This window comes from Lampris incognitus, chromosome 16 (assembly GCF_029633865.1).
Source record: "Lampris incognitus isolate fLamInc1 chromosome 16, fLamInc1.hap2, whole genome shotgun sequence".
NCBI classification, from domain to species: domain Eukaryota; kingdom Metazoa; phylum Chordata; class Actinopteri; order Lampriformes; family Lampridae; genus Lampris; species Lampris incognitus.
The window spans coordinates 42,878,241-42,905,250 of NC_079226.1; the positions used below are offsets into that span (position 1 = coordinate 42,878,241).

At 44.6% G+C, this 27,010-nt stretch overlaps 2 protein-coding genes across 2 annotated transcripts in view; one reads left to right on the top strand and one right to left on the bottom strand.

The window, feature by feature from the left end:
* Positions 1-9,870, bottom strand: part of metap1 (methionyl aminopeptidase 1) — a 35,099-nt gene extending 25,229 nt beyond the window's left edge. The window contains exons 1-3 of the mRNA XM_056295250.1: positions 9,729-9,870; positions 1,833-1,884; positions 1,452-1,561 (exon numbers count right to left, since the gene is read on the bottom strand). Of these exons, the coding sequence (XP_056151225.1) occupies positions 1,452-1,561; positions 1,833-1,884; positions 9,729-9,842 (276 nt within the window). The 5' untranslated portion in view covers positions 9,843-9,870. The remainder of the gene's footprint in view (positions 1-1,451; positions 1,562-1,832; positions 1,885-9,728) is intronic.
* A 29-nt stretch (positions 9,871-9,899) lies between these two features.
* On the top strand, positions 9,900-26,427 carry eif4eb (eukaryotic translation initiation factor 4eb). Its single transcript, XM_056295251.1, has 7 exons — positions 9,900-10,003; positions 11,528-11,751; positions 16,024-16,119; positions 16,222-16,285; positions 19,533-19,646; positions 25,760-25,899; positions 25,997-26,427. The coding sequence occupies exons 1-7, from the start codon at positions 9,950-9,952 to the stop codon at positions 26,109-26,111; spliced, it is 807 nt and encodes a 268-aa protein (XP_056151226.1). The 5' UTR covers positions 9,900-9,949; the 3' UTR covers positions 26,112-26,427.
* Positions 26,428-27,010: the final 583 nt, after the last annotated feature.

Genomic DNA, 27,010 nt, shown 5'->3' on the forward strand with positions numbered 1-27,010 from the left:
TATAAGCATTATATAGCTAACTAGAGTTATCACTTACAGTAGAGCTTGAAAGTTTGGCTAGCTTATGGCTAGCTCCAGCAGATGTTAGCTTCAAATATGATACGGTCACATCCAGGAAAACTGCAAAAAATCCACATACACCGACTTCCATGGTGGGTAAATGCAGCAAGCAATCCAGGCTGGTCCGTACTCCTGGTTAGGGTGCTGAAGTGAGGTCCAGTGAATGGTGCTGGGGCACCAATTGTAACGTGGGGCTAGCGTGGGCGGAGACAGCATGTAGCATGTGGCTAATTAGCAGGAGCCCCGAGATAGCTGATTAGACTGACCATTAATAAGATGTTAAGTGCTTTGTGGCTTTTACCCACGACAGAATAAATGAAAAATAAAAAGGATGAGTTGTCGGGCCAGATAACTGACAACTGAAGAAGCAGCGCAAGCCCAACGCTTAAGGAACCTCAATGTTGCCCATAAGTATCCTCATGCCTTTCATACTCAAACAGAAATATATACAGAAGTGTGTGCTAGATAATATACACACACACACACACACACATATACATATATAAAGCAAATAAACACATAATAAAACTCACTGTGTCACATTAACATAATAAAATAATGAATACACGTTACATGTCTGTGAATGTTCTCATTCATCCAGGTCATGGTTATCCAAATGAGTTGAATCAAGTGCAACTGGAGAGGCGAAACGTTTTCACGGATATATACCAAGTCCAGTTGCACTTGATTCAACTCCTTTGGATGAATACACGTTACTTATTGTTGATAAAAAAGGGCTCATATGACTGCGTGCTCTTACTTTGAAATGCGGAAATGACGTCGTCGGAAGGCGACCATGTGCTATCCGAAAATGGCCGAGTGATACAAGTGGATTTTCGTTCAGACTGGCAAAAGGTTTTGCTCAAAACTCTGTGTCAAATGCAAATCCACAAGCGTAGAATTGAGAGCCACAAAACGCCTTTGCGAGTCATAAATAAAAACTGGATTCACAAATACCTATTCGAAAGTTGTAACTGTCAGGAAGATATTCACAAATGCTTTTAATCTATCTGTAAATTAATTCAATGTATTCAGATTTTTTTTCTAATGGAATTTGTGCATTTGCAGATCCGTTTTATATTTGCAAAATATTTTTGAGTTTAAAAATCTTTTTTTTTGTATTTGTGGAAGGTGTTTCATATTTACAGATTACACGTTCTCACACGGATTGCAGATCTGTTCACACAAATAATACTGAGACAAATCTATCTCGATACTTAACTGTTTCCAAGACAAATTTCACAAGTTGGACAAGCCTACACAATTCAGCTAAATCAACAGTATACTCATCATCAAGAAAAGGTACTAACAATTCCAGCCTATTTGTGATAACCTTATTGATACAAGGCCTAGATGTAGTATATATGAATAGACAAACCAAGGGTCTTTACCAGTGGGTAGTGAGGTCGTAGTTTTCCTGTGTAGCGATAGCCAGGCCATGGGTCTGTGTTGATTTCCTTCTCCACACAGTTCTTCGGTTCATTCTGGCTCCTGTCCTCCTCTAGCAGAGCATAACACAATGAGCAAATGACTCTGGCATCGCAGTGTTAATATCTGCTGGGTTTTTTTTTTTTTTGTTCTGCTGTTTACTTTCACCACTAGCTCCCACTTAAGTTGTCCTGGTTAAGTTCTTGGTCTCTGTGATCCCAACTCAAAACTATTCCCATGTATTGTAAGCCCTACTGGTAATTTTTCAAAGATTGTGTCTTGCCTGTATCCAGCAAGGCGTATTCCATCTATAAACCACAATGAAAGGGATCAGTTATACATACTAGCTTTTTTGTGCAGCAACTTGTGATTCCCCCAACTCCCCTTGAAACATTCCTGGAAAAGAGACGGAAAGAGAGAGAGAATTTAAACACTTCATAAGTTGCATATAACACTAAAACAGACGGAAGGGACAAGGAGTAAGAAACAGACAAGCAAGGCTAAAGGGAGCTACAGCAAGCAGACAAGTAATGCTAAGGGAGCTACAGCAAGCAGACAAGCAAGGCTAAAGGGAGCTAGAGCAAGGACACAAGCAATGCTAAAGGGAGCTAGAGCAAGGTGACAAGCAATGCTAAAGGCAGCTAGCGCAAGCAGACAAGCAATGCTAAAGGGCGCTAGAGCAAGCACACAAGCAATGCTAAAGGGAGCTAGAGTAATCAGACAAGCAATGCTAAAGGGAGCTAGAGCAAGCAGAACAAAGCAAAGGGTGTATTGTACCATTTATTTTGTAACAGGGTACAACACTGAGCAACTGGTCAACTATATGTGTACGCAGTCTGCAAGCAGAGGTAACCCCTAACTGATGTTTTTATGTGATTCCTAGGCGTAGCATCGCTTTTACATGTGTATAAAATGATTATTTTGATGACTGTTCTGCCGGTTAATTAGACAACTTCTCTGTCAATCAGATTTAATTTTTGGAGATTTTGGTTTGCAATCAAAAAAAAAAAGGCCAGTTCAATGTAAAGGTTAAACCTCAATATTTTGGCATAAGAAAATTGCATTCATAATCTTGGAGCAATAAAAAAAAACATATTTGTAAAATTTTCTTATTTTCACCCATTGCTATTGCTTTAATATAATGTGCTAGGATGAGACCGGTCGTGTTGATTTGCCCTCAAAAAACACCAGGAAGATCAGACCCTACCTGTCTGAGCATGCAGCACAACTCCTGGTACAGGCTCTTGTTATATCACACACTGACTACTGCAACTCCTTCCTGGCAGGTCTTCCTGCATGTACGTTCAAACCTCTGCAGATGATCTAGATCGCGGCAGCACGTCTGGTCTTCAGCCAACCCCAAACAGCACATGTCACTTCGCTGTTTATATCCCTCTACTGGCTCCCCGTTGCTGGGAATTCAAAACCTTGATGCTCACTTACAAAACAGCAACTAAATTGGCTCCTGCCCACCTGAACTCCCTCATTCAGGTCTACACCAAGTCCCGCTCACAACACTCTGCCAAGGAAAGGCGCCTGATGCTACCACCACAACAGGGCTCTAAGTCGCTAGCCAGACTCTTGTCTTCTGTAGTTCCCCAGTGGTGGAACGAGTTGCCAAACTGTAGGATTGGCAGAGTCCCACTCAATCTTTAAGAACAGACTAAAGATTCAGCATTTTCACCAACACCTCTGCACTTGGGACTCAGTGGGGAATCTGCTTCTTTGCACTCTATGCATTGCCTCTGTGCACTGCCTGTTGGCACCTACATCCTACTGAACTTGAACTTAGCTTTATGGAACATACCTATGTTGTTCTCTCCTGACTAGATCCTAGCTTGTGTTGTATCAGCTCTCACATGTACGTCACTTTGGATAAAAGTGTCTGCAAAATGAAATTATAAATGAAATTGTAAATTGTGACCACTGGATGGAGTGAATATATGTTCTAAGGCTGAATATTGTGAAGGCAATTTGTCTGCCATATAATATGATGTTTGCTTACTTTTAATCTTTAACCATGTATGATCTATACTATGTTAAAAAACTTTTTTCTATATTGCTTGGATAGATGCTTAAAGCTCATGCGTTGCACAACAAACGTAGTGCTATAAAGTGTCATCTCCATAGGAACTAGGGCCATCAACGAATATTCCAAATTCGAATATATAACCAAATTGTAAAAAAAAAAAAACCCAGACATTCGAGTATGAAAATTAATATTCGCTTGTGGAAAAAAAAAACCCCAGCACTAACGTGGCTGTCTGCCTCATGAATTCTTACAAGGACATTGGCCACTGCACTGAATACGGTGCATGACGGACAGGAGTCACACGTCACTGTCACTCTTGCCCAGCAAAGATGGAAAAATACTATCAAATAGTTTATTTAAACCAGTATGAATATTACCTGATCTGTATCAAAAGTAGACTATCGAATAACACATCAATTGCAAATCACTCCTCTTGCTCTGAGAGACAGCGCCTTCTCACTCTAGCACCAACCACAGCACAGAGAGAGACAGAGACAGACAAAGACAGAGACAGACAGAGAGACAGAGACAGAGAGCGACAGAGAGACAGAGAGCGACAGAGAGAAAGACAGAGACAAAGATAGACAGAGAGAGACAGAGAGTGACAGAGAGACAGAGAGCGACAGAGACAGAGAGTGGCAGAGAGACAGAGAGCGACAGAGAGAGAAAGGTTTTCTTAACCTATCAGATGAAGAAAAACTACCAGTCTAGTAAGTTAGCAGCAGTCTATGTTGCTGCCTGCCATAAAGTGAGAGACAGTGAGTCCAAGTTAGCAGCAGTCTATGTTGCTGCCTGCCATAAAGTGAGGGACAGTGAGTGTAGGTTAGCAGCAGTCTATGTTGCCGCCTGCCATAAAGTGAGGCACAGTGAGTCTAAGTTAGCAGCAGTCTATGTTGCTGCCTGCCATAAAGTGAGAGACAGTGAGTCCAAGTTAGCAGCAGTCTATGTTGCTGCCTGCCATAAAGTGAGGGACAGTGAGTGACAGCCACCTGACACACGTTGCTGCCATATTTGATGACAGTATATTCTTGTCTTGTACTATGTTTCTTTGCTGTAATGGGTTTTTTTTTCTCAATGTTTTCCAATTAATTACATTAATTATGTACATCTTTTAAGACATGTTTACATTGAGATAAATATACCTACATGAGTAGTTATGTCTCATGCTGTATTGGCTCGCCCTCTTATGGACATAATGTGCCAAAACATATTAGAATGGATTCTAACCTATGTGTTCTTTTAGACGGAATACCTGAACGTCTTTTTTGGCCAATTCTGACAGCCCTAATATGAATCAGTAAAGGCCTATTGTTAACTGTTAGCAGAGGAAGGTATAGGAGGCTCACTCGAGTGTGACAAGGTCTGAAGGAACAGCCCTGGAGAATTTAAAGGACGATAAGGATGAGGGGAGACCTGAGCAAGGTCTTATACATCAGGATGACAGTCCAGCGGTAAAGATGAGCTACTTCCTCCAGACAGGATTAGGGAGAATCTCTGGGCACATAGCACTGTGACTGACAATAAGCATCATTTCACTTCATCCACTTGTGTACATGAAATGAAATGAATTGCTGTTTGCCACAGCAGTACAACACAAAAACAAATCCAAAATCTACAAGAATACACATATCCAAAGCAAGCAAACAATCACTGTCCAAGGGAACTAACGCCAGCCAGCATGACTGTCGAAACCTCCGGTCTGCATGGGCTAGCAGTTAGCTTAGGCTGGCCCGCTTCGACGTCCTGTCAGACCACCCTCAGCGTTTCCTCCTCGGGTGCAGCTCCAGACAGGGGCCATGGTCCCCGGGCCCACCTGACGAAGCAGACCAAGCTCTTGCAGCCGATCCAGCACCAGCTCTTCCTGCCAGACACCCTCGACACACCTCCTCTCATTCATTAAAACCACAGTAAACGCCAGATGAGGCCACCTCCAGACCGCCCTCAGCGTTATCGGAACTGCCGGTCTGCATGGGCTAACAGTTAGCTTAGCCTGTCTCACTCTCCCAGCCGATCCAGTGCCAGCTCTCCCAGCCATCAAACGAAGACAACACTTAGATGCAGACGTGGACAAAGACACTGCATGGACGGTACTGGGTGAGGCCGCCGCAAATGTGAATTCGCGCCGCCATCTTCCGACACTGGCACTGGGGGAGGCCACTGCAAATGCGAATTTGCGCAGCCATCTTCCCACACCGGAAGCTCTCCCCACTCCAATTTGGTTTAATTCTGACTAGTTGGCTCTCAACTAGCACACATCCGCAGCTCACGCCACACTCTCTCCATCTGTCCCGTCGTGAGTGCCTTTTATTAAAAAAAAAAATTTTTTTAAATGTATTTCTAGTTTTTCCCCTTATCCCATCCGATTAACCCAATGGCATATGGCCGGAACTCTTTTCGAATAACTCCCCTGGCTCACGTTTCCACAGGAAGGAGATAGTCGTAACACCAGCTTCCTTCAAACTCGTGTCGGCTGCTCTCGCTATTTTACACGCTGAAGCCTCCTCGCATGGATTGCATCACCTTCAGGCCGCGAAGGAGGCGTAGGGAGAATGCTTTCAGTTGCTTGGCTGCAGGGGCCCGGGTGGGCCAGAGGGGTCGCTGGAGAACGACGAGTCCCCGAACACTACACCGATCTACACCCACTATCCCTCGGGTAAGGGTGGCCTAATGAAGGCCTTACCCCGGGGACGCTCTGGCCGTGACCGGTTACGGTGAATCTGGGATACGAACCTCCCAGCCACATGACGAGCGGGTTGCAAGAACGGCGGTTTATTCCGCTCGGCCACCAGAGCGGCCCCTTTTATTTTTTCTACTTCGTGAACAAATTTTTTCTTCTTCTTCGTGACCTATGCATGAGAACCGTCAAACTCAACTTCCTTCCGTGTCAAAATAAAAGTTGCAGTTCATTTAGGATCTGTCAGCACACCAAGGGAGAGACTCAGTCTATTTTTTTGATTTTGCCCATTCCTAATCCTGTCCTTCTTCATCACTCCCAATGAAAATCTTATCATCTTCAACTCTGCCACCTCCAGCTCCACCTCCTGTCTTTTCATCAGTGCCACTGTCTCCAAACCATACAACATAGCTGGTCTCACTACCATCTTGTAAACCTTCCCTTTAACTCTTGCTGGTACCTTTCTGTTGCAAATCACTCCTGACACACTTCTCCACCCACTCCACCCTGTCTGTAGTCTCTTCTTCACCTCTCTTAGTAGTAACGTAACTATCTTGTTAAAATGGCCTCGGCAGAACCAACACTGAAGAGGTGACTAGTGTCAAAGAGGAGCAGTATGTCGGTTGTCTGGACCTACTTGGATTTAGAAAAGAAGATGCTGCACAGAGTCAGGTATTGTGCAGAACGTGTCTTGCTACTGTAGCTACAACACGAACGAGGCAACACTACAAACCTGTTCCAGCATTTCAGAAACCATCACAGGGCCATGTATGACAATTGCATGGATAAAAACCCAACCACCAGTGTGTCAAGTAGGCCGAATACCACCCAGCAGGGATCACTGACCGAAACGTTTGAGAAGTATATCTCCATGTATAGGCTAAGCTAACTGCTAGCCCATGCAGACCGTCAGTTCCGACAGTCATCCTGGCTGGTGTTCGTTCTCTGGACAGTAGAATTTTTGGACTTTGTTGCACTGAATGGACTGTGTTGTTAAGTGTTTGTGTGTTGTTGTTGTTTTTTTGTTGCTTTATTCTTTCCGTTTTTGTATGTTTTTTGGTGGTGTCGTTTTGGGAAATTTTGGATATGTGTTTTCATCTTTTGTGTTGCACTGCTGTGGGCTTTTCGTTTCTTTTGTGTACGCAAGTACATGATTGAAATGACAATAAATTGTTCCTGATATGAACAAAATTCAAAATGGCACCGCAAAATTACTCAGGTGACAGCGGAGTTCGTAGGGAAAGATATGATGCCCCTCAACACAGTGACCAAGGCCGAGTTTACGGCTATGGGAAAGACACTTGATAATTATACCATGCCATCCAACACATATTCTAGCCAGGTTGCCATACCAGAGCTATATAAGACATGCAGGTAGAGAGTCGCAGCGGAGCTAAAAACAGCGGGGTTTTTCACTACTACCACGGACATGTGGTCAAGCCGTACAGCAAAACCCTATCAGTCTGACTGTGCATTTCATCAATGAAGAATTCGACCTCAAAGCTCTCTGTCTTCAGACTGCTTGCTTCCCAGGCAACCACACTGGGGAGAACGTTGCAGCCAGCCTGAGAGAAGTGGTAGCCAGCTGGGACCTCCATTAAGAAAACCACATCTGTCTATCAACGGACAATGCATCGAACGTGGTGCAGGCAGCACAGTTTGACGAGTGGACCAGGCTCCAGTGTTTCAGCCACCCATTATATCTTGCCATTGGTAAGTTGTTTTCGGTATTTGTGTGTGTGCGCGTGCACTTGTGATAGCCTAGTAACACTCAATTTAAATTGTATGATGTACACCAATTTGATTTTTTTTTTATTATTTCTTTCAGAAAAAGCTATGGAAAATGACAGTGTCAACAGCAACAGGGCTGTGCAAGAAGCACATACATTAATGTTCACAGTGTTTCTTTCTTTTTCGATTTTATTAAACTGCAATCCATATGCTTATATATTACATGTTTATTACAATGACTGAGTTATCTAAACATTTTTAGAGTGGTAGAGCCACAGATTTGTTGTTTATATATATATATATTTATGCACTTGAGTTTGTATGATTTGTTAGTTACTGTTACTGATTGGAGATCAGTAAGATTTGTATTTATTTACATATTGATGTTCACACCAGGCCTGTTGTTCTGCATTGCTTGGTTGTTCCTCTTTCTCTTATCTTTTGATCACACCTTGTAAACAGGTAATATAATTATTAGTTATATTACCCGTTTACAAGGCTTGACGTTAAATCAGTCAATATTCTGTGATTGAAGGTTTTTCATTTTTACAATTCAGTAGCTAAATAAAGACATGTTATTCATCTCATGTCATCATAATATGTAGGCCTGGCCAACAGGAAAGAGCAGTTTATATGCTGACTGTTGAGTTGGTCATACTACAGAATAATGTATTGCCGTGTTTAGTGGATAACGCAGAAGATAATGAACTTTGAAAAAAGTGCTGCAATAAAGTCAGCAAATACTAACTGAAGTTGTCTCATCTTTGAGACCCATTCCGTTTTACCAGCTGCATCTTCCTGCTACCAAGGCAAAACAAGCTGCTCGAGCTCCATGTGGGCTCCCTTTATCAGCGAGTGAGCCTCCTCTACTGACAGCTATGATGCACTCCATCACTACGGCGCCCAAGCTGCTGTCTAAACTAGTGGATAATGATGGATGGGGATGTAGGTGGGCGCTACACGTGGGTGGCGGTTGAAGTGAGTTACCCCCTTCAATGTGAAGCATGTTGGATGTCTAGAAAAGCGCTATATAAAAGTAATTATTATCCATCCATTATCCAACTGCTTATCCTGCTGTCAGGGTCGCAGGGGTGCTGGAGCCTATCCCAACAGTCACTGTGCAATGCTTTCTGCTACACCACAATTGTCAACTGTGGGAGTTATTGACACTGTTGGGCAAAAACCACGTATCTGCAAAGAAGCAGCGTGCAATATTAATTAGTGCTTAATTAGTGCTGCCATAAGCAGTCAAAATTTGACAGCTGACTTGTGGCATGAAACAAACAGGCTTGTGCTGTCTCATAATTTACTTGGCTCACTGAGGTATGTCATATTACCACTTTGTACATAACTGTCCATTTTAAAATCACAAGTCGACGTGCTGGCAACGTACAATACATCTATAACAGTGCACGTTAATAGAAGTGACCACATTAACAGAACAGAAGAGGTTTGCATGTGTTGTCTCACCCAGTATGTGCTAGCTAGTACAGGCTGTGAGCTAGCCGGCAAGTGGTTCTGGTGCCCCCACCTGGCCTACCGCTGCAGACGGGCTCCCCCCTCGCTGCGTTAACCCTGGCTGGTCATCCACTGTCGTGGACATTCTCCCTCGTTTCTCCACTTAAGCGCAAACATGTGACAACACTCCTCATTTGAGCTAGCCCTCGGCTAGCTTTGCCCAAAGCCTAACCACACGAGTTGCAAGCTAGCGAGCCAGTTAGCATCCTCGTGATAAAACCGAGGGCCTCGGCGAGAGCCGAGAGGCGACACGACGCCGAGGGCGTCGCGGTTAAACGGGGTTACCTGCGAGCAGAAGTAGGAGCCTTGAACCCCGAGCTTGATACAGGTGGGACACTGGAGTTTGGCGTTTTTGCTGCAGCCTTCCGTTTCACACTCCCTCGCCTCGATGCTCGCCATGCCTTCCTGCGGGGTGGGAGGTGGAGTCCTGTAGAGGGCAGAGGTGGACGGCGAAACAGTCCGCGCATGTCCAAAAGCAGAAAAGTCACGTTGGACGCCTCGGCCCAATGGTCTCCAGCCTCCCCAGCGACACCATTTCTAAGATGGCGACCGCCGAGCCGGTGAGAGCGTTCTCTAAACAAACTATTGCAAACATCTGTACCGTAGAAGTCACACGGCGTTTTGTGGTCTCGGGCAACTGTAAAATAATCCTGGTTTTAACCGTTGCGATGTAAATACTATCTGGTTAAAATAATACGTACTGTTTTTTTTATTCGTGTTAGGTTTTTCTGTCCCACGACCCTAGCAAATGAAGGGATCGCCTGAGAGCTCCCATGTTAGGCTAACATTACTAACCCTAGCTAACTGAAGTTAATACGAGCCTTATAGCTGAGAGCTAACTGAAGTTAACACTAGCCTTATAGCTGAGAGCTAACTGAAGTTAATACGAGCCATATAACGGAGAGCTAACTGAAGTTAACACTAGCCATATAGCTGAGAGTTAACTGAAGTTAATACGAGCCATATAGCTGAGAGTTAACTGAAGTTAATACGAGCCTTATAGCTGAGAGCTAACTGAAGTTAATACGAGCCTTATAGCTGAGAGCTAACTGACGTTAATACGAGCCTTATAGCTGAGAGCTAACTGAAGTTAATACGAGCCTTATTGCTGAGAGTTAACTGAAGTTAACACTAGCCATATAGCTGAGAGCTAACTGAAGTTAACACGAGCCTTGTTGCTGAGAGTTAACTGAAGTTAATACGAGCCTTGTTGCTGAGAGCTAACTGAAGTTAACGCTAGCCTTGTTGCTGAGAGCTAACTGAAGTTAACACTAGCCTTGTTGCTGAGAGCTAACTGAAGTTAACACTAGCCTTGTTGCTGAGAGCTAACTGAAGTTAACACTAGCCATATAGCTGAGAGCTAACTGAAATTGACGCTAGCCTTGTTGCTGAGAGCTAACTGAAGTTAACACTAGCCTTGTTGCTGAGAGCTAACTGAAGTTAACGCCAGCCTTGTTGCTGAGAGCTAACTGAAGTTAACACTAGCCATATAGCTGAGGGCTAACTGAAGTTAACGCCAGCCTTGTTGCTGAGAGCTAACTGAAGTTAACACTAGCCTTGTTGCTGAGAGCTAACTGAAGCTAACACTAGCCTTGTTGCTGAGAGCTAACTAAAGTTAACACTAGCCTTGTTGCTGAGAGCTAACTGAAGCTAACACTAGCCTTGTTGCTGAGTGGAAATGGACAAACAGGTAACAGCTGTTGTCTGTATCGCATTGCATTAGCTAACGCTCGGGTTTCCTTTGTAGCTGATTAAACTTTTCCTAATGAGTTCATTAACCTGATTTCGTCCAGCCGGCGAGTTGACTGAGAAATGTAGTGTTGTCACTGCGACAGTGAAAAGATGAGTTAGCGGTGCTCAGCTTTGTTTTCGCTACGTTTCGACTTTTACTTAATGGCGTAAATGTTAGCAAGCATACCTAGCTTTTTCTGTAACACTATATAACTATTCTACCTCTTGGTAGTAGTAGTAGTAGTTGCACATTTGGACCTATAGGTGAATTCCTCACGTTGACTGACATTTTGATCTAACTAAACAACATCAGAGAGGATTTCTAACACGTACCCCTCACGTTGCTTCTTTAGGATATCGATCCAAGTTCATCGAGACGAGATGAAGAGACTGAAGAGACTGAAGAGCAGACTGGAGAGCAGACTGGAGAGACTGGAGAGACTGGAGAGCAGACTGGACAGCAGACTGGAGAGACTGGAGAGCAGACTGAACAGCAGACTGGAGAGCAGACTGGACAGCAGACTGGACAAGAGATCGTGAGCCCCGAGGCCTATATCAAGCACCCCCTTCAGAACAGGTCAGAGCAGTCCTCTGTTTTTTGAGTTAAGTAGGTACTCGGAATTAAACTGAAGCAAAGGTTGCCCCCCCCCTGCTGCTAATGACATTTAATGCATAACACTAGTTTATTTCCATATAGACGGTTGGGTTCATGTGGCTAGAATGCCAGAAGGTCTTTCTCTGAAGTAAAAGCACCCTTACTCACTTGAAATTGAGCACTGCATACACTCAAGGTCTCATACCAACAATGACAAGATATGCTTTTGTGACCAAGTAAATGCCATATCAGGGAATACGATGCAATCTGTCTACCAAAATAAAAACCTTTAAAGTTATGCTATGTAAAGTTTGCACCTTAATCCTACCTCCAGTCCTCCAGGTCGGTTTGAAAATATGCTAGGATTTGGCCACTCTTGGCCAGTGGTTCTCAGCCTGGTCCACCAGGTACCAGCAGTTCTGCTAGTTCTGTTTTTCTTGGTAGTTTTTTCATTCACCTGTTATTCCAGCAACCAGTTAAGGCTTTGATAATAATAATGGATTACATTTCTATAGCGCTTTACACCCAAAGCGCTTCACATTGAAGAGGGGAAACTCACCTCAAACACCACCAATGTGTAGCACCCACCTGGGTGATTCACGGCAGCCATTTTGCCCCCAAATGCTCGCCACACATTAGCTTACAGTGGAGAGGGAGGAATTATTGAGCCAGTTACACAGGGGGATGATTAGGTGGCCAGATGGAGCAACAGGTAAGTTTAATTAACTATCTAGAAAAATGGAAAACCAGCTGACATTTTGTTGCCCTAGCTAAGAAGCGCTCACACAATAACCCGTTGAAAACACCTACTTCAGAGGAGGCAATTGTAAGGTCATCATTATGGCTAACTAGTTGATGTTATGATAAGATATTGCTCTGTAGACCAGTATTATTCTCCCCCTCTAAAACACCTCAAGAAGCAAAGGACACAAAGATGGCCCCCTAAACTATCGCAGAGTTAACGTGGGTATCGTGTGTGTCCTCCCTGTAAACAATTGTCAGCTGCAATTTTTTTACAATAAATGGGTGATATTGAGTTCAATAATGACTCCCAATGTTCTTACTTGATATTCCCGCAGGGAGGCTGAAATAAGTTTTGTTTTTGTTTTTCCCCAGCCAGCAGCTTATAGTAACGATTACTTCCTAGGGTGACCAGAGGTCCCGGTTTGTCTGGGATTGTCCCAGCTTCAAGCTGGGTGTCCCGAGTCCCGGCTACTCTAGCCTGTCTTTTTTTGGTGGGAGGGGATAAAAATCCTTCAATGTATCATGTCTGGCGATGAGCGTGCGCGTGCACGAACGTGCGGTACACTTTTTAGGGTCCTGGTTTGGGATTTTAAAAATCTGGTCACTCTATTACTTCCATGTGGTATGGCATGAACACAGTTATCTTTCATAAAGATTGTTTTTGTATTTTACCTCTATCAGACAGTGCAGTGAAGGCATAGACAAGAAACGAGGGAGAGAGAGTGTGAGAGGGGTATGACATGCAACAAAGATCACCGGCTGGATTTGAAACCGGTGACGTTGCAACCATGTGGTATCTGCTCAAACCATTCAGCTACGTAGACGCCTCATGAACACAGTTATTTTAATTATATCACGAAATAGCTCTTCCCTCACAGCTGACACACAACTGTCCATGTTTAAATGTTCACACTCAACTCAACATCCCCTAAAATATTAGAGGGGCTACCAGTCTGTGTGCAGCATAGCTGAAGATGTAGCTGCCGGTAACATAGATGGTGAATACCAAGGGGACTTAGAAAAGATACGTGTAATGTAGTTAGGCCTATTTATGCACATGTACATCGGCACAATAACATAGATCTTTGTGATCTTGGTGCCCTGTGCTTAGACGATGTGTGCTGCTTCCTTATTGGGCATAGCTGGAAAAGGACGCTAGTCCGGATTTGACAACTATTATGCTATATCCCTGGAGTTAGACTCTGCATTTCTTGTTTGCTCATCGATCAACAGCCACAGTAGTCATGATCAAGGCCAGGGATAGGCAACATGGTCCAGAAAGGTCCGGTGTGGGTGCAGGTCTTTGTTCCAACAAAGGAGTTACACACCGGGGTCTACAAATCAAGTCCTTAGCAAAGACTATTGGTTGACTAATAGAATCAGGTGAGTAACTGCTTGGTCGGAACAAGACTACTGGTTGATACTATAGAATCAGGTGTGTAACTGCTTGGTTGGAACAAGACTACTGGTTGATACTATAGAATCAGGTGTGTAACTGCTTGGTCGGAACAAGACTACTGGTTGATACTATAGAATCAGGTGTGTAACTGCTTGGTTGGAACAAGACTACTGGTTGATACTATAGAATCAGGTGTGTAACTGCTTGGTCTGAACCAAGATCTGCACCAACACCGGACCCTTCTGGACCGTGTTGCCTATCCCTGATCTAGGCCTAAGTGTGATTACACTGCATGATACAAAGTAGTGTGTTTGCTCCGTGAGTAATTTGGAGTCCCTTTTAAATTGGGGCCTGTGGAGGGCAGCAGTCCTACATAGGATATCTTTTGTGATATTTCCAACCTCCACTAGGAATCAAGAATACATTTCTAACAGTCATGTTTGAACAATTTTGGGGCAGCACGGTGGTGCAGTGGTTAGCGCGGTCGCCTCGCAACTAGAAGGTTCTGGGTTTGAGCCCCCAGGGTAGTCCAACCTTGGGGGTCGTCCCGGGTCATCATCTGTGTGGCGTTTGCATGTTCTCCCCGTGTTTGCGTGGGTTTCCTCTGGGGGCTCCGGTTTCCTCCCACAGTCCAAAGACATGTAGGTCAGGTGAATCAGCCGTACTAAATTGTCCCTAGGTGTGTGTGGGGGGGGGGGCTGTGTGATGGTCTGGTGGCCTGTCCAGGGTGTCTACCCGTCTGCCGCCCAGTGACTGCTGGGATAGGCTCCAGCATCCCCGCGACCCTGAGAGCAGGATAAGCGGTTCGGATAATGGATGGACGTTTGAGCAGTTTTGCTTAGAATGGATGAGTGATCTGTCATTCTGTAGGGTTTGCTCACAGCACATATTCAAGTAGGGTCGACGTAGTGTTAACATCCTGCCTAACACCTTGCTTAAAGTCATAGCCTGATGATTCTTAGCATGCAATTAAATGCTTTACAGATAAGGGGTTGACATGCAATACACATCATGAAAGGAAATTGTATGAAATGTCATTAACCATGTTAGTTTTAGATTGATTTTTGTCAAACCTAAAAAAATCTAGCCTATGTTAATTTGTATAATAATAATAATAATGATAGTTATTCTTAAAGTGTTTTTCTAAAACTCAGAGTGCTTGAGTCTATATTAACAAAAGGAAACGGCAATAAAGGAAAATGTTTAAAATGTCAACAAAGGTTGACAGCAGTGAGGGGCGTCCGGGTAGCGTAGCGGTCTATTCCGTTGCCTACCAACACAGGGATCACTGGGTCGAATCCCCGTGTTCCCTCCGGCTTGGTCGGGCGTCCCTACAGACACAGTTGGCTGTGTCTGCGGGTGGGAAGCCAGATGTGGGTATGTGTCCTGGTCGCACTAGCGCCTCCTCTGGTTGGCCGGGACACCTGTTTGGGGGGGCATAGAGGGAACTGGGGGGGAACAGTGTGATCCTCCCACACGCTACGCCCCCCCGTTGAAACTCCTCACTGTCAGGTGAAAAGAAGCGGCTGGTGACTCCACATGTATGGGAGGAGGCATGTGGTAGTCTGCAGCCCTCCACGGATCAGCAGAGGGGGTGGGGGAGCGACCGGGACGGCTCGGAAGAGTGGGGTAATTAGCCAAGTACAACTGGAGAGGAAAAAAAAAAAGGGGGGGGGGGGTCCCACAAAAAAAAAAAAAGGTTGACAGCAGTTTACAACAAGGCAACTGTATGTGAATGCCTGTTTTTCCCACTGTTAATCTAGGCTACATCGTGCCCCCTCTTAGAATACCACTCTAACAGCTGCCCGGCGACAACCAGGAGAGCTGCATGAATGGCTATCATCGAGTCCAAACCTGTGTGGTAACCTAATATTTCTACCATGAGAAGTTTGTGCAAGCTGCTGGATTTGACAGTGCACAAGTCCGAACCTTCCACTTGAGTTACGTTAGATGATTTATGGGTTTGGATGCGTTGACTGCACGAGTCCATCTTTTGAATTCCCCGTCAGCTGCGTGGCATAGCAACATCTGCTTGCTCTCGTTTGGTTTTACTTGAGTAGTTTTTGAACCCTTTGAACTACTACTTCTTTTCTCCCTTCATCTTCCAACAGATGGTCCCTGTGGTTCTTCAAGAATGACAAGAGCAAAACATGGCAGGCCAATCTGCGACTCATATCCAAGTTTGACACCGTGGAAGATTTCTGGGCGTAAGAGTCGGCAGTTCTTTGTGGTACCCCGTTGTCTTGTCTGTGCACTGGTGCATCACATGAGACGTTGATTGACCCTGCATTAATCTGCTTTTATTTCAGTCTCTACAACCACATCCAGTTGTCAAGCAACCTCATGTCAGGTTGTGATTACTCCCTTTTTAAGGCAAGTCTGCATTTCAAGAAGTGAGCATATGCCAGTTGGAGAAAAATGAGGAGTAAAAGGGCACATGTAAGAAATTCATAGAATATCCCTGCATTCTGTAACTTTGCACGTCAGTGGCCTTTCTGGTGGCCAGGTAAATATTTTCTATTTTAGACTCCGGTGTTGCATATCCCGTTACTCTGTGTGTAAAAGGGGTAAACTGTATATTCACAGGCTCAGCAACTTCGTCTTCCTCTGCCCGAAGTTTAGTCATGAAATCATTTGTGACAAGATCCATCTTATAAACTTGCCATGTAGTGTAGAAAAAAAAAATCTTGCATATTTCCATTGAACATCAAGAGACAAAAGTTGACCATTTTTCCATGTCTAACATGATTTTCTATGGGGCAACACGTGTTATCCTGTGAAGAGATGCATTATTGTGGATGAAATCCAAAAAACCTTCTTTCTTTTTTTTTAATTGTTGTCCAAACTGACGATGTGTTACATGTTCATCAAGAAAAATCAAACTGTTCTAATTTTGTGCAGGAAATTTTAACTCTTATTCAGATTACGGTGATTTAACACCTTAATACTTGGCACTTTAATCGTCCAGTTTACCCATTACTGCATTTCATGTCGACAAATGCGTTTCATGAAAGGACAAAACGTTTTGACTCGGGTACCACGTCATCACGCTGGCTTATGTGCACATTTCGTCAGTAGATGGCACACTGGTTCTGTGGAAAAATGTACTCTTGAAGCCAGTGTCACATTTGTCCTGCATGCCAGACTGATGTCTTGGCATGAGTTTCATCCATCCATCCATCCATCCATCCATCCATCCATCCATCCATCCATCCATCCATCCATCCGTCCATCCGTCCATTATCCAAACCATTTGTCCTGCTCTCAGGGTCGTGGGGATGCTGGAGGCTATCCCAAGCAGTCATTGGGCCTGTCCAGGGTGTCTCCCCGCTGCTGCCCAATGACTGCTGGGATAGGCTCCAGCATCCCCGCGACCCTGACACGAGTTTCATGGTGACGAAATGTTTCATAGTTTATTCATCTTTTTTAATAGCAAGAAGGAAAACTCCTCTTGATAATCACAATGTGGGTGAGCTGACAAGGAAATGGGCAGAATCAATCTTTTATGGAAATGGAGAATGCTCTGGTTATTCCATTTCAAACCTTCGAACTGATGGTGCCGATCTAGACAAACAAGATACAAAAAAGCAAAACAACCTTAAATAAACCCGATCGAGTGCTGCCCCACTGGTTTTGTTGTTTGGACAGGCTTTTAGGTGTATCCAGTAGGCTGTGTGACCTCAGATTTTACTGATGGACTTTAATCTCAGAAGTGCTGTAGTGGGAACAGGCCAAGGCCTCAAATATAAATGTGCAAGATCTAAATATTGACTTTTTATCCAGTGAAACCAGGCTGTTATATCACAAAGTCTTGGCTACCTCTGCTCTGTCGAGCTTCAGCAATCTAGTAGCAATGTAACTGAAAAAAAACCCATCCGTTTGTTTTTTAACAAAACTATCCTGATATAAGGCCTCTTTATAGGACATAGTATTGGTTATGTGGGTGTTGTTTTTAGCCCTGTGATGGCCTGGCGGCCTGTCCAGAGTGTCTCCCCGCCTACCGCCCAATGACTGCTGGGATAGGCTCCAGCATCCTCGTGACCCTGAGAGCAGGATAAGTGGTTTGGATAATGGATGGATGGATGTATACTCAAGCAAAAGTTTTTTTGTCCCCCCCCCCCTTTTTTTTCTCCCAAATTGTACTTGGCCAATTACCCCACTCTTCCGAGCCGTCCCGGTCACTGCTCCACCCCCTCTGCCGATCCGGGGAGGGTTGCGGACTACCACATGCCTGCTCCGATACATGTGGAGTCACCAGCCGCTTCTTTTCACCTGACAGTGAGGAGTTTCACCAGGGGGACGTAGCACGTAGGAGGATCACGCCACCCCCCTCCCCTCCGAATAGGCACCCTGACCGACCAGAGGAGATGCTCCTTCTTAGCCGTCAATGACACACGATTGTCACCGCTATCAACTGAATATTAATTTGCTGCACGCCACTCAGACTTACCAGTGCTTAATGTGAAACAGGCTTTTAGAGTGCCTCGAGTTTTCCAGGGCGGTGTCAGGCCAAATCGTGTCCGGGCTGCCAAAATGTGTCCAGGTGATGTCATCGCAAGTCTGCTTATTTAAAATAACATTTCGTGACCCTTTTTTTGTGTTGCTAGCTACCTAGCTAACTTGTCATTGATGTCAAAAAACATATAATAACAAATATTGGACGTTTCATTTTAATAGAAAATTGTTTTATAGAACAGCTTTATTGAAAATGTCATCCACGCTACATAACGTTAGCTAGGTAGTTTGCTAGCTAGCTAACATGGTGATAACCACTAGATGGAACTTTTGCCTAAAAGTATGCTTTTATGCGCTTTTCGAAAAACATATCCTAATATAAACAATTGCAAGTTGAATATAAAAGGTGACCCTGTGCATGTGTTGTACATTGTAGCCAAAAAGAGTACACTATTAAACCTGCTTTTCCCTGCAATATCACGACCCTATGAACTACAGCGAGTTATGAATGTCCGGAATTTGAGCTGTCACGATTGCGTTGCGATGACGTCACCCAGACACGTTTTGGCATGACAGCACCAGTGCATATCTACTGTTGACGTGTGTGCGTAGCATCATGGTAATGAGGTGTCAGGAAATGCTTTTGTCCTGTGAGATATTAGCCATGTATTTTGTCGCGAAAAAAAAATCTATTTTACGAAACGAATTCTGCACCACAAAGTCAATTTGTTGCAATTTGATAAGTGAATACATTTTCTGAAATGATTAAAGTACAACTTGGCCATTTTAATTTAGTGGCCAACCAAACAACCTGTGTTTAGATATTTCCCCCAGTAACATTTGGTGCACAAAACTTACAAAGTAACACTTGATACCAGCGAACATGACACAATTTAATATTTTAGTAATTCTTTTAATCTTTTGGTTATTCAGTAATTCTAAGAATGTAGAATTTAAACTATTATTCTAAATAAACCAGAACGTAAACGTAGTATGAATAGAGGGCCAGAAGGACACTAACACCTAAAAGTAAAGGCTATAAAAGTATTGTTAATTGATTGTTTGCTTTCTTTACAACTCCCATAAGGCAAACATGTATTATCTATTCATTGGTTCTGTCTGGTGATTTATTTCTATGTGAAGTTTGCCTCATGTCTTGTCCCAGGATGGCATTGAACCAATGTGGGAGGATGAGAGGAACAAGCGTGGAGGACGCTGGCTGATCACCCTCAACAAGCAACAAAGAAGATTAGACCTTGACCGCTTTTGGCTGGAAACGGTATTTGAATTTATGTTGTCCATAAATCTCATTAAAACTCAAAAGAAAAATCAGAATAGGAAGGAGAGAACAGATGCCCAGAAAACATGATTAAAATTGCAGAGGAAATTTGAAAAGGAAAGCTGCCAACATCTGTACATCCCTGTTAATGAGATTAATGCAGGGTCATCAGGGTCACACCAGTCACACCAATATTAAAGACCTTCAGTCTTTGAAGCTGTGGATTATGTTATGATGTGATTTGGATCTCGTATTTGGGTCAGTAATTACAATTATAGGGACATTTCGGCGGTTTTTGTGTGGCTGTCCAATCAGTGTTGATGGCAAGTATAGTCAATTGAAGCAATAAATTCCTCAGTGTGGGAGCATCCTGGTGGCATGGCGGTCAGTTCAGTTGCCTACCAACAGGGATCGCTGGTTCGAATCCCCCTGTTACCTCTGGCTTGGTCGGGTGTCCCTACAGACACAATTGGCCGTGTCTGCAGTTGGGAAGCCGGGTGTGAGTATGTGTCCTGGTTGCTATACTAGCGCCTCCTCTGGTCAGTCAGGGCGCCTGTTCGGGGGGGAGGGGGAACTGGGGGGAATAGCGGGATCCTCCCACGTGCTACGTCCCCCTGGTGAAACTCCTCACTGTCAGGTGAAAAGAAGCAGCTGGTGACTCCACATGTGTCGAAGGAGACGTGGTAGTCGGCAGCCCTCGCCGGATCAGCAGAAGGGGTGGAGCAGCGACTGGGACAGCTCGGAGAAGTGGGATAATTGGCCAAGTACAATTAGAGAGAAAAAGTGGGAACAATCCAAAAATAAATAAATAAATTCCTCAATGTGTGCTATATTGACCAAAAAATCTTGTCACGGAGCTGGGCCAGCAGTGCCTACATGTACCAGGCGCATTGTTTGTGAACTTCTGACACACAACCCCCAATTCCTTCCAAAACCCACCCAGCTCGTAGAGGCAGGTGGTTCTTGCGGCTCTGTGTACAAAGAACGGCATCTTAAAATCTTTAGTCTTCAATCATAAAACCAAAAAACGACAAATTAAAGGGAATCAGATTGGTTTTATAGGCAACAAACATGCCTTGCTCATGTATTGTAACGTCAGCAGCTATTGTAAACACAAAGTGGTCATTATAATTGCAAGTTACCTCAGTGAAGATGACAAATAGGGCACGGTGGCCCAGTGGTTAGCATTTTTGCCTCACAACAAGAAGGTCCTGGGTTTGAACCCCAGGTCGTCCCAGGTCCTTACTGTGTGGAGTTTGAATGTTCTGCCCGTGTCTGCGTCGGTTTCCTCCACATGCTCTGGTTTCCTCCCACCACCAAAAAAGACATGCATGTTACGGTTAATACTCGTGTCTGTGCCTCTGAGCAAGACGATGGAAATAAGAACTGGAGTTGGTCCCCGGGTGCTGCACGGTGGCTGCCCACTGCTCCTAGCTACACAGCTAGGATGAGTTATGTATGTACAATTCTGTTCTATTCTATTTTATTCTATTCTACACAGTGGGCAACTTTATGGCCAGTATGAGAGGGCAATGTGCTTGCCAACAGGAAATTTAGTGAGACGTGGGAAAATATACTATAGAATTTATTTGGGTAATGAGATTGCCATGTAGTCAGTACAAACTTGTTGAGAAAACGGCTTCTTTCCAACGTTGCCGTGTATCACCACACTAGCCTATAGCTATTACTTTGTTGGCCATAACATAGTGTACTCACTCAATGGTCATCTGCCGATCGTGCTGGTCTTGGTTGTCTTTTCCAGTTTATCTTCAGGATAATGAATATTGGGGATTATGATATTGGGGTTGGCGTAAGCGGCAGCACCCAACAAAAGCCGCCTGTGCTGAAATTAATTGCAGCCGAATGATTCATTCAGAATGATTCCGTTGGCATCAGAGGGCAATTTGAGCAAAGGCACCACCAGCTGCTGTTTGCGTTCGACAGCAGAGGTCTTCACAGTTACAAAAACGCGTGCCCGAACCCAAAAAACCCCCAGAAATGTACGACCCAGAACCAAACTGAACCCGGATTATTTGAAAGCTGAGACCTGGACCCATGCAGAAGCGAGAAATGTCGGACCAGAACCCGGCCGGGGGAGACAGACCCGATCGGGACCGATTTCACAGCTGATCACTATTAAAAAATTAAGGTTAATTTACAAGTTGTCAAAACAAAACTTTGTCTCTTACCTAATGTAATGTTAGCAGCGTTCTCCCCTGTGCCTGGCCGTGATGCATAAAATCTATCGTCCGTGCCAAGAACGTCAATACATCCAGGTTTTCTGTTATTCCTCTCTCGCTGACTGAAACAGCATGGTAATCCACTAGTTATTTCAAAGTCCACGGTGACGGATGACAGACACAAGTCATTCAGAATCAGCTTTGTAGTTTTGTTGCTTCTAGCATAATAAAGATAACTTCGACTGTTTGCCCTTTTGACTATAATAACAATTGCTCGTCCGTTGCCACAGCTGCTAACGTTACAATTGCTAATTTGCTATCAACTGTGCTCTCTGAGACGAAACTGACCCCAGCTCTCTCAGCACTGTTTGATCCCAGCCAGGTCTTCTCAGATTCACTTGGGTTTTACACCAACAGCCATACCAACATGTACCCTGGCTCTGCCAAATGATGGAAGCTAAGCAGATATTGGCTTGGCTAGTACTTGGATGGGAGACCTCCCAAGAGTTGCTGCTGGAAGTGGTGTTGGTGGGCCAGTAAGAGGAGGCTTCCCTCTGGTCCTAATAAAAACAACAAATATCAAAATCCCAATGCCTCAGTGCAGTGATGGGGACACTGTGCTGTAGGAGATGCCATCCTTCGGATGAGACGTTAAACCAAGGTCTTGACTCACTGTGGTCATTAAAGATCACATGGCACTTATCGCAAAGAGTAGGGGGTCCCCCAGTGTCCTGGCAAAATCCCCAACTTGGCTGCCTCCATCTGGCCACCTAATCATCCCCGATGTGATTGGTCAATGATTCCTCCCTCTCCACCTCAAGCTGATGTGTGGTGAGCGTTCTGGTGCAAAACGGCTGCCGTGCCTTACCCAGGTGGTGCTACACATTGGTGATGGTTGAAGTGCGTTACCCCCTACCATGTGAAGCGCTTTGGGTGTCTAGAAAAGCGCTATATAAATGTAATGATTATTATTATTACACATTAAACAGACCCAGGACCCGCGTTAATAGACCCAACTGACCATATAAAATGTGGATCTGAACCCATATGGGGGTCGGGTCCTAGGGTTTGAGCAGACCTGTGAAGACCTCTACTTGGCAGCTCAGGTTCTGGATGGTCCCCGCCAACCATATCCTCTTGCTCAGCTAGTGCGGCCTCAGTCTCTCTCCGCTACATTTCTTTGTTGGTATACTCTAGCTCAAATAAATATGGCTGAATATCCAAGTAAGTCAAAACACTGTAAAACGTCCATAATATCCTCTGCACTCATGTTTTGGGATGCCATTTCTGCTGTTGGAAACGTAGCTAGTTTGCAATACAAGGTGATGAGAACAAGAAAGTTATGTTTTTGAATGGCATCTAGAGCAGTGTTTCCCAGCCCAGTCCTCAAGGACCCCCTATCCTGCAGGTTTTCTTTGCAAGACTGAATAGGTACCTGTTTGTAGTTATTCAACCACTCATTAATGAATTGTGTCAGATTTTGCACACCTTGCATAATTAAGTGCAATGAGATAATTGGTTGAGTAAGCACAAGCAGGGCCACCTATGCAGGGTTACAATGAAAATCTGCAGGATAGGGGGGGTCCTTGAGGCCTGGCTTGGGAAACACTGATCTAGAGCACGTCCCCTGGCTGAGGTGCAGACGGAGACTAGAAATCCTAGCTGAATTTTCCCGTAGTTCTTCCTTGTCACTGACACGTCCGATGACGGCACTGGTGCTGGAAGAAGAACACATTTTGCAAGTACGTCCCAGAGCCACGGAACATTGGCAACAACTGCAGGTGTTTTTCACACTAGATCCCCATTTCGGATAGATAGAGATAAGTTGAAAATCTGTGAAGTGGTCTTTAACAGTATGTTTTTGTCTCGGTTTCTCACGCTCATTGATTTAACCAGTTGGTTTAAGTTTCAACTTGAATGGTTGTTTTAAAAGACTCTCCTTAAATGATGCGAGTCTTGATGGCTAGACCAGTCTTGCAAGTCACTCACATTGATATTTCTCAGGAAAAAGGGTCTGAACTCTCCCTCATTCATAGTAGTTTCAGAAAGGCAGGCCTGTCCAAGAAGTGGACAGACAAATCACAGATCTGGAAGTTGATCAAATGTCTCCCTTCTCTTTTGATAGATTTTATTTGTTTGTTAAACGGGGAGAGGCAAATAAAAAAGACGATTGATAGTCATTTTAAAAAGGTCAACCCTGTCTTGCACCTCCTGATCCCATTTCATATCTTATACATATATTGTTTATGTACAATATGAACAACAATGGTCCCAACACTGAGCCCTGGGGCACTCCACACCTAACCTTCAGTAATTGTGATTTTAAGTTTTGAATTTGTCTTATTTGTAAAGCGCTTTGAGTGGCTGTTGCAAGAAAAGCGCTACGTAAAATGCAACTTGATTGATTGATTGATTGATTGATCTTAATGGACAAATGAAACCCAAACGATCTGCACTTCTCTCTTCCAAATACATTAGGGAAGTATCAGCAGAGTTTAGTAATAATGTCAGTTTGAAATGTTTAGACATACAATGTGAGAAGAAAAAGAAGGGATAAAGATGAGGAAGTGTGTGCAAGGTGTGTGCACTAATGGTAACTGCATCACAATACCAATCTTACGGGGCGTCCAGGTGGTGTGGCGGTCTATTCTGTTGCCTACCAACACGAGGATTGCCGGATCGAGTCCCTGGGTTACTTCTGGCTTGGTTGGGTGTCTCTACAGACACAGCTGGCCATATCTGCGTGTGGGAAGCCGGATGTGGGTGTGTGTCCTGATTGCTGCACTAGCGCCTCCTCTGGTCGGTCGGGGTGCCTGTTCAGGGGGAGGGGGAACTGGGGAAAATAGCGTGATCCTCCCACACACTGCGTCCCCCTGCTGAAACTCCTCACTGTCAGGTGAGAAGAAGTGGCTGGTGATTCCACATGTATCGGAGGAGGCATGTGGTAGTCTGCAGCCCTCCCCGGATCAGCAAAGGGGGTGGAGCAGCGACCGGGATGGCTCAGAAGAGTGGGGTAATTGGCCATGTAGTATTGGGGAGAAGGGGGGGGGGATCCAAAACAACAAAAAAAATCTCTCATCGTGTGGTGTTTTAATCTTCTTCGTTGGTGTCTTCATTTGTTATGTATTCTTGGTTGAGCTGGAGCCAGTCATGTATTTATTGTAACAATCCCAGATGTATATGGTGAACACAGTTGATTCCAGTGCTTGCAGTGGATGTGGTCTACCATTATAAACATAGACTGAGTTCATTTAATGATTTTTGCAACAAAAAAAAAAGATTTTTTTTTTATTTGGTTTTGATTTTGAGATACTTTATTCATCCCTGTAAGGAAATTACGCTCTGTATTTAACCCATCCTAGCTGTGTAGCTAGCAGCAGTCGCCGCCGCCGTGCAGCACCTGGGGACCAACTCCAGTTGGTCTTGCCATGCCTCGGTCAGGGGCACAGACAGGAGTACTGACCCTAACATGCATGTTTTTCTGATGGTGGAGGAAACCGGAGCACCCGGAGAAAACCCACCACAGACACAGGGAGAACATGCAAACTCCACACAGAGGACGACCTGGGATGACCCCCAAGGTTGGACAACCCTGGAGTTCAAACCCAGGGCCTTCTTGCTGTGAGACGACAGTGCCAACCACTGGGCCACCGTGCCGCCCACGGTGACACAGTGGTTAGTGCTTGGTGGAGGAAATGATCCAACATGCTTGTTCATGCCAAGATCAAGCAGTGACAAGAAGCACTGGTGGAGCCACTGTACCTTAGATGGATTATTAAAAGAATTTGTGTACTTTGCATTATTTCAAACAGTGTGGCTCCACTTAATTGAGTTATTGCCTGTGAGCGATTACCTCTTGTAATCGATTTTTATGGGAATGCATTTTTTGTAACAGCTGTTTCATTTCTCCTGCCCCCGTACTTCTCTGCCCAGCTTCTCTGCCTCGTTGGGGAGGCCTTCGACGACTACAGCGATGAGGTTTGTGGAGCTGTGGTCAACATCCGCACAAAAGGAGATAAAATAGCTGTCTGGACGTCAGATTATGAGAACCGGGACGCTGTAACACACATAGGGTGAGGCACCCCCCCCCCCCAAGTGTTGGCCCAATATCTGAATTCAGTGCAAAGTCAGATACCATCATCTTGCGGTGTCGTTTCCTTCTGTCAACAGGAGAGTTTACAAAGAGCGCTTAGGGATCCCCTTGAAGATGACCATTGGCTACCAATCTCATGCTGATACGGCCACAAAGAGTGGGTCAACCACCAAGAACAAGTTTGTGGTCTGAAAAGTGCCTTCGTGCCTCATCGATCTGCCTGTTCGTTGAATGTGGCATATGCTTACTTTGTTTCAAAGACTGTTTATAATGCAATCTGAACAGAACTCAGTTCAGCGCCAGACCAGAACTTGAGCCACAGGAAATCCGCTACAATGGTAATAAAACACACTTACAGTTATTAAGAACAGATAAGGAAGGGTGCCTCATGAGCTTCTAAAGATTTGATTTGATTTTATTTAATGGCAGGGAACAGTTCTACAATGCAAACATGTCAAAGAAGGTTGAATCAGTTCACCTAGACACAACATTTACTGACATACGTTTCATGATCATCTAAGTGACCTCTTCAGTCTCAACTGACTGCAGGAAGCCCACCTTTCTAAACAATACAGTGGCATAATGACCCAAACCAACGACCAGTTTCATATGCAAGTGTCGGTGTGACCATTAACTAGAGTTTCAATGGCCATGTGTACTGTTCACAGAGGGTTTTTAGTTTCCCCAATTCCCAGCACTTAACAGCTACACTATATTGCTCTGTTTGTGCCAGGGGACCTGATCCTTGGAGTGGACCAACTTCTGGTGCAGCGTGTTTTGGGGTTTGACAGCAACTGAGACGCGGTGTTTTGAAAATACGCATCTCAGCTTTTCCGACACTCCTGTCCCATAGGGAATTACTACTGGTTTACCTTAGGGTGCTGTTTTCCGTCTCCTGTCTTCGATCGGCACTGGTGCACTGGTTGGATGTCTTCCTGTCTTTGACAAACGCCCAGGCAGGATAACCACACTTAACCAGGGCCTGTTTAATGTGGGATTTCTCCCCTTCCCCGACTGCTCTGTTGGTGGGGACGTTGTCAGCTTGGTGGTGCAGTGTCCTGAGAGGGTTAAGAGGGATCGACCAGCCCTGA

Coding starts and splice junctions, on each gene's coding strand:
- eif4eb (XM_056295251.1), top strand. CDS start 9,950: ATGGTCTCCAGCCTCCCCAGCGACACCATTTCTAAGATGGCGACCGCC. Junction 16,120..16,221: donor ACCGTGGAAGATTTCTGGGC/GTAAGAGTCGGC, acceptor CTTTTATTTCAG/TCTCTACAACCACATCCAGT. Junction 16,286..19,532: donor GTGATTACTCCCTTTTTAAG/GCAAGTCTGCAT, acceptor GTCTTGTCCCAG/GATGGCATTGAACCAATGTG.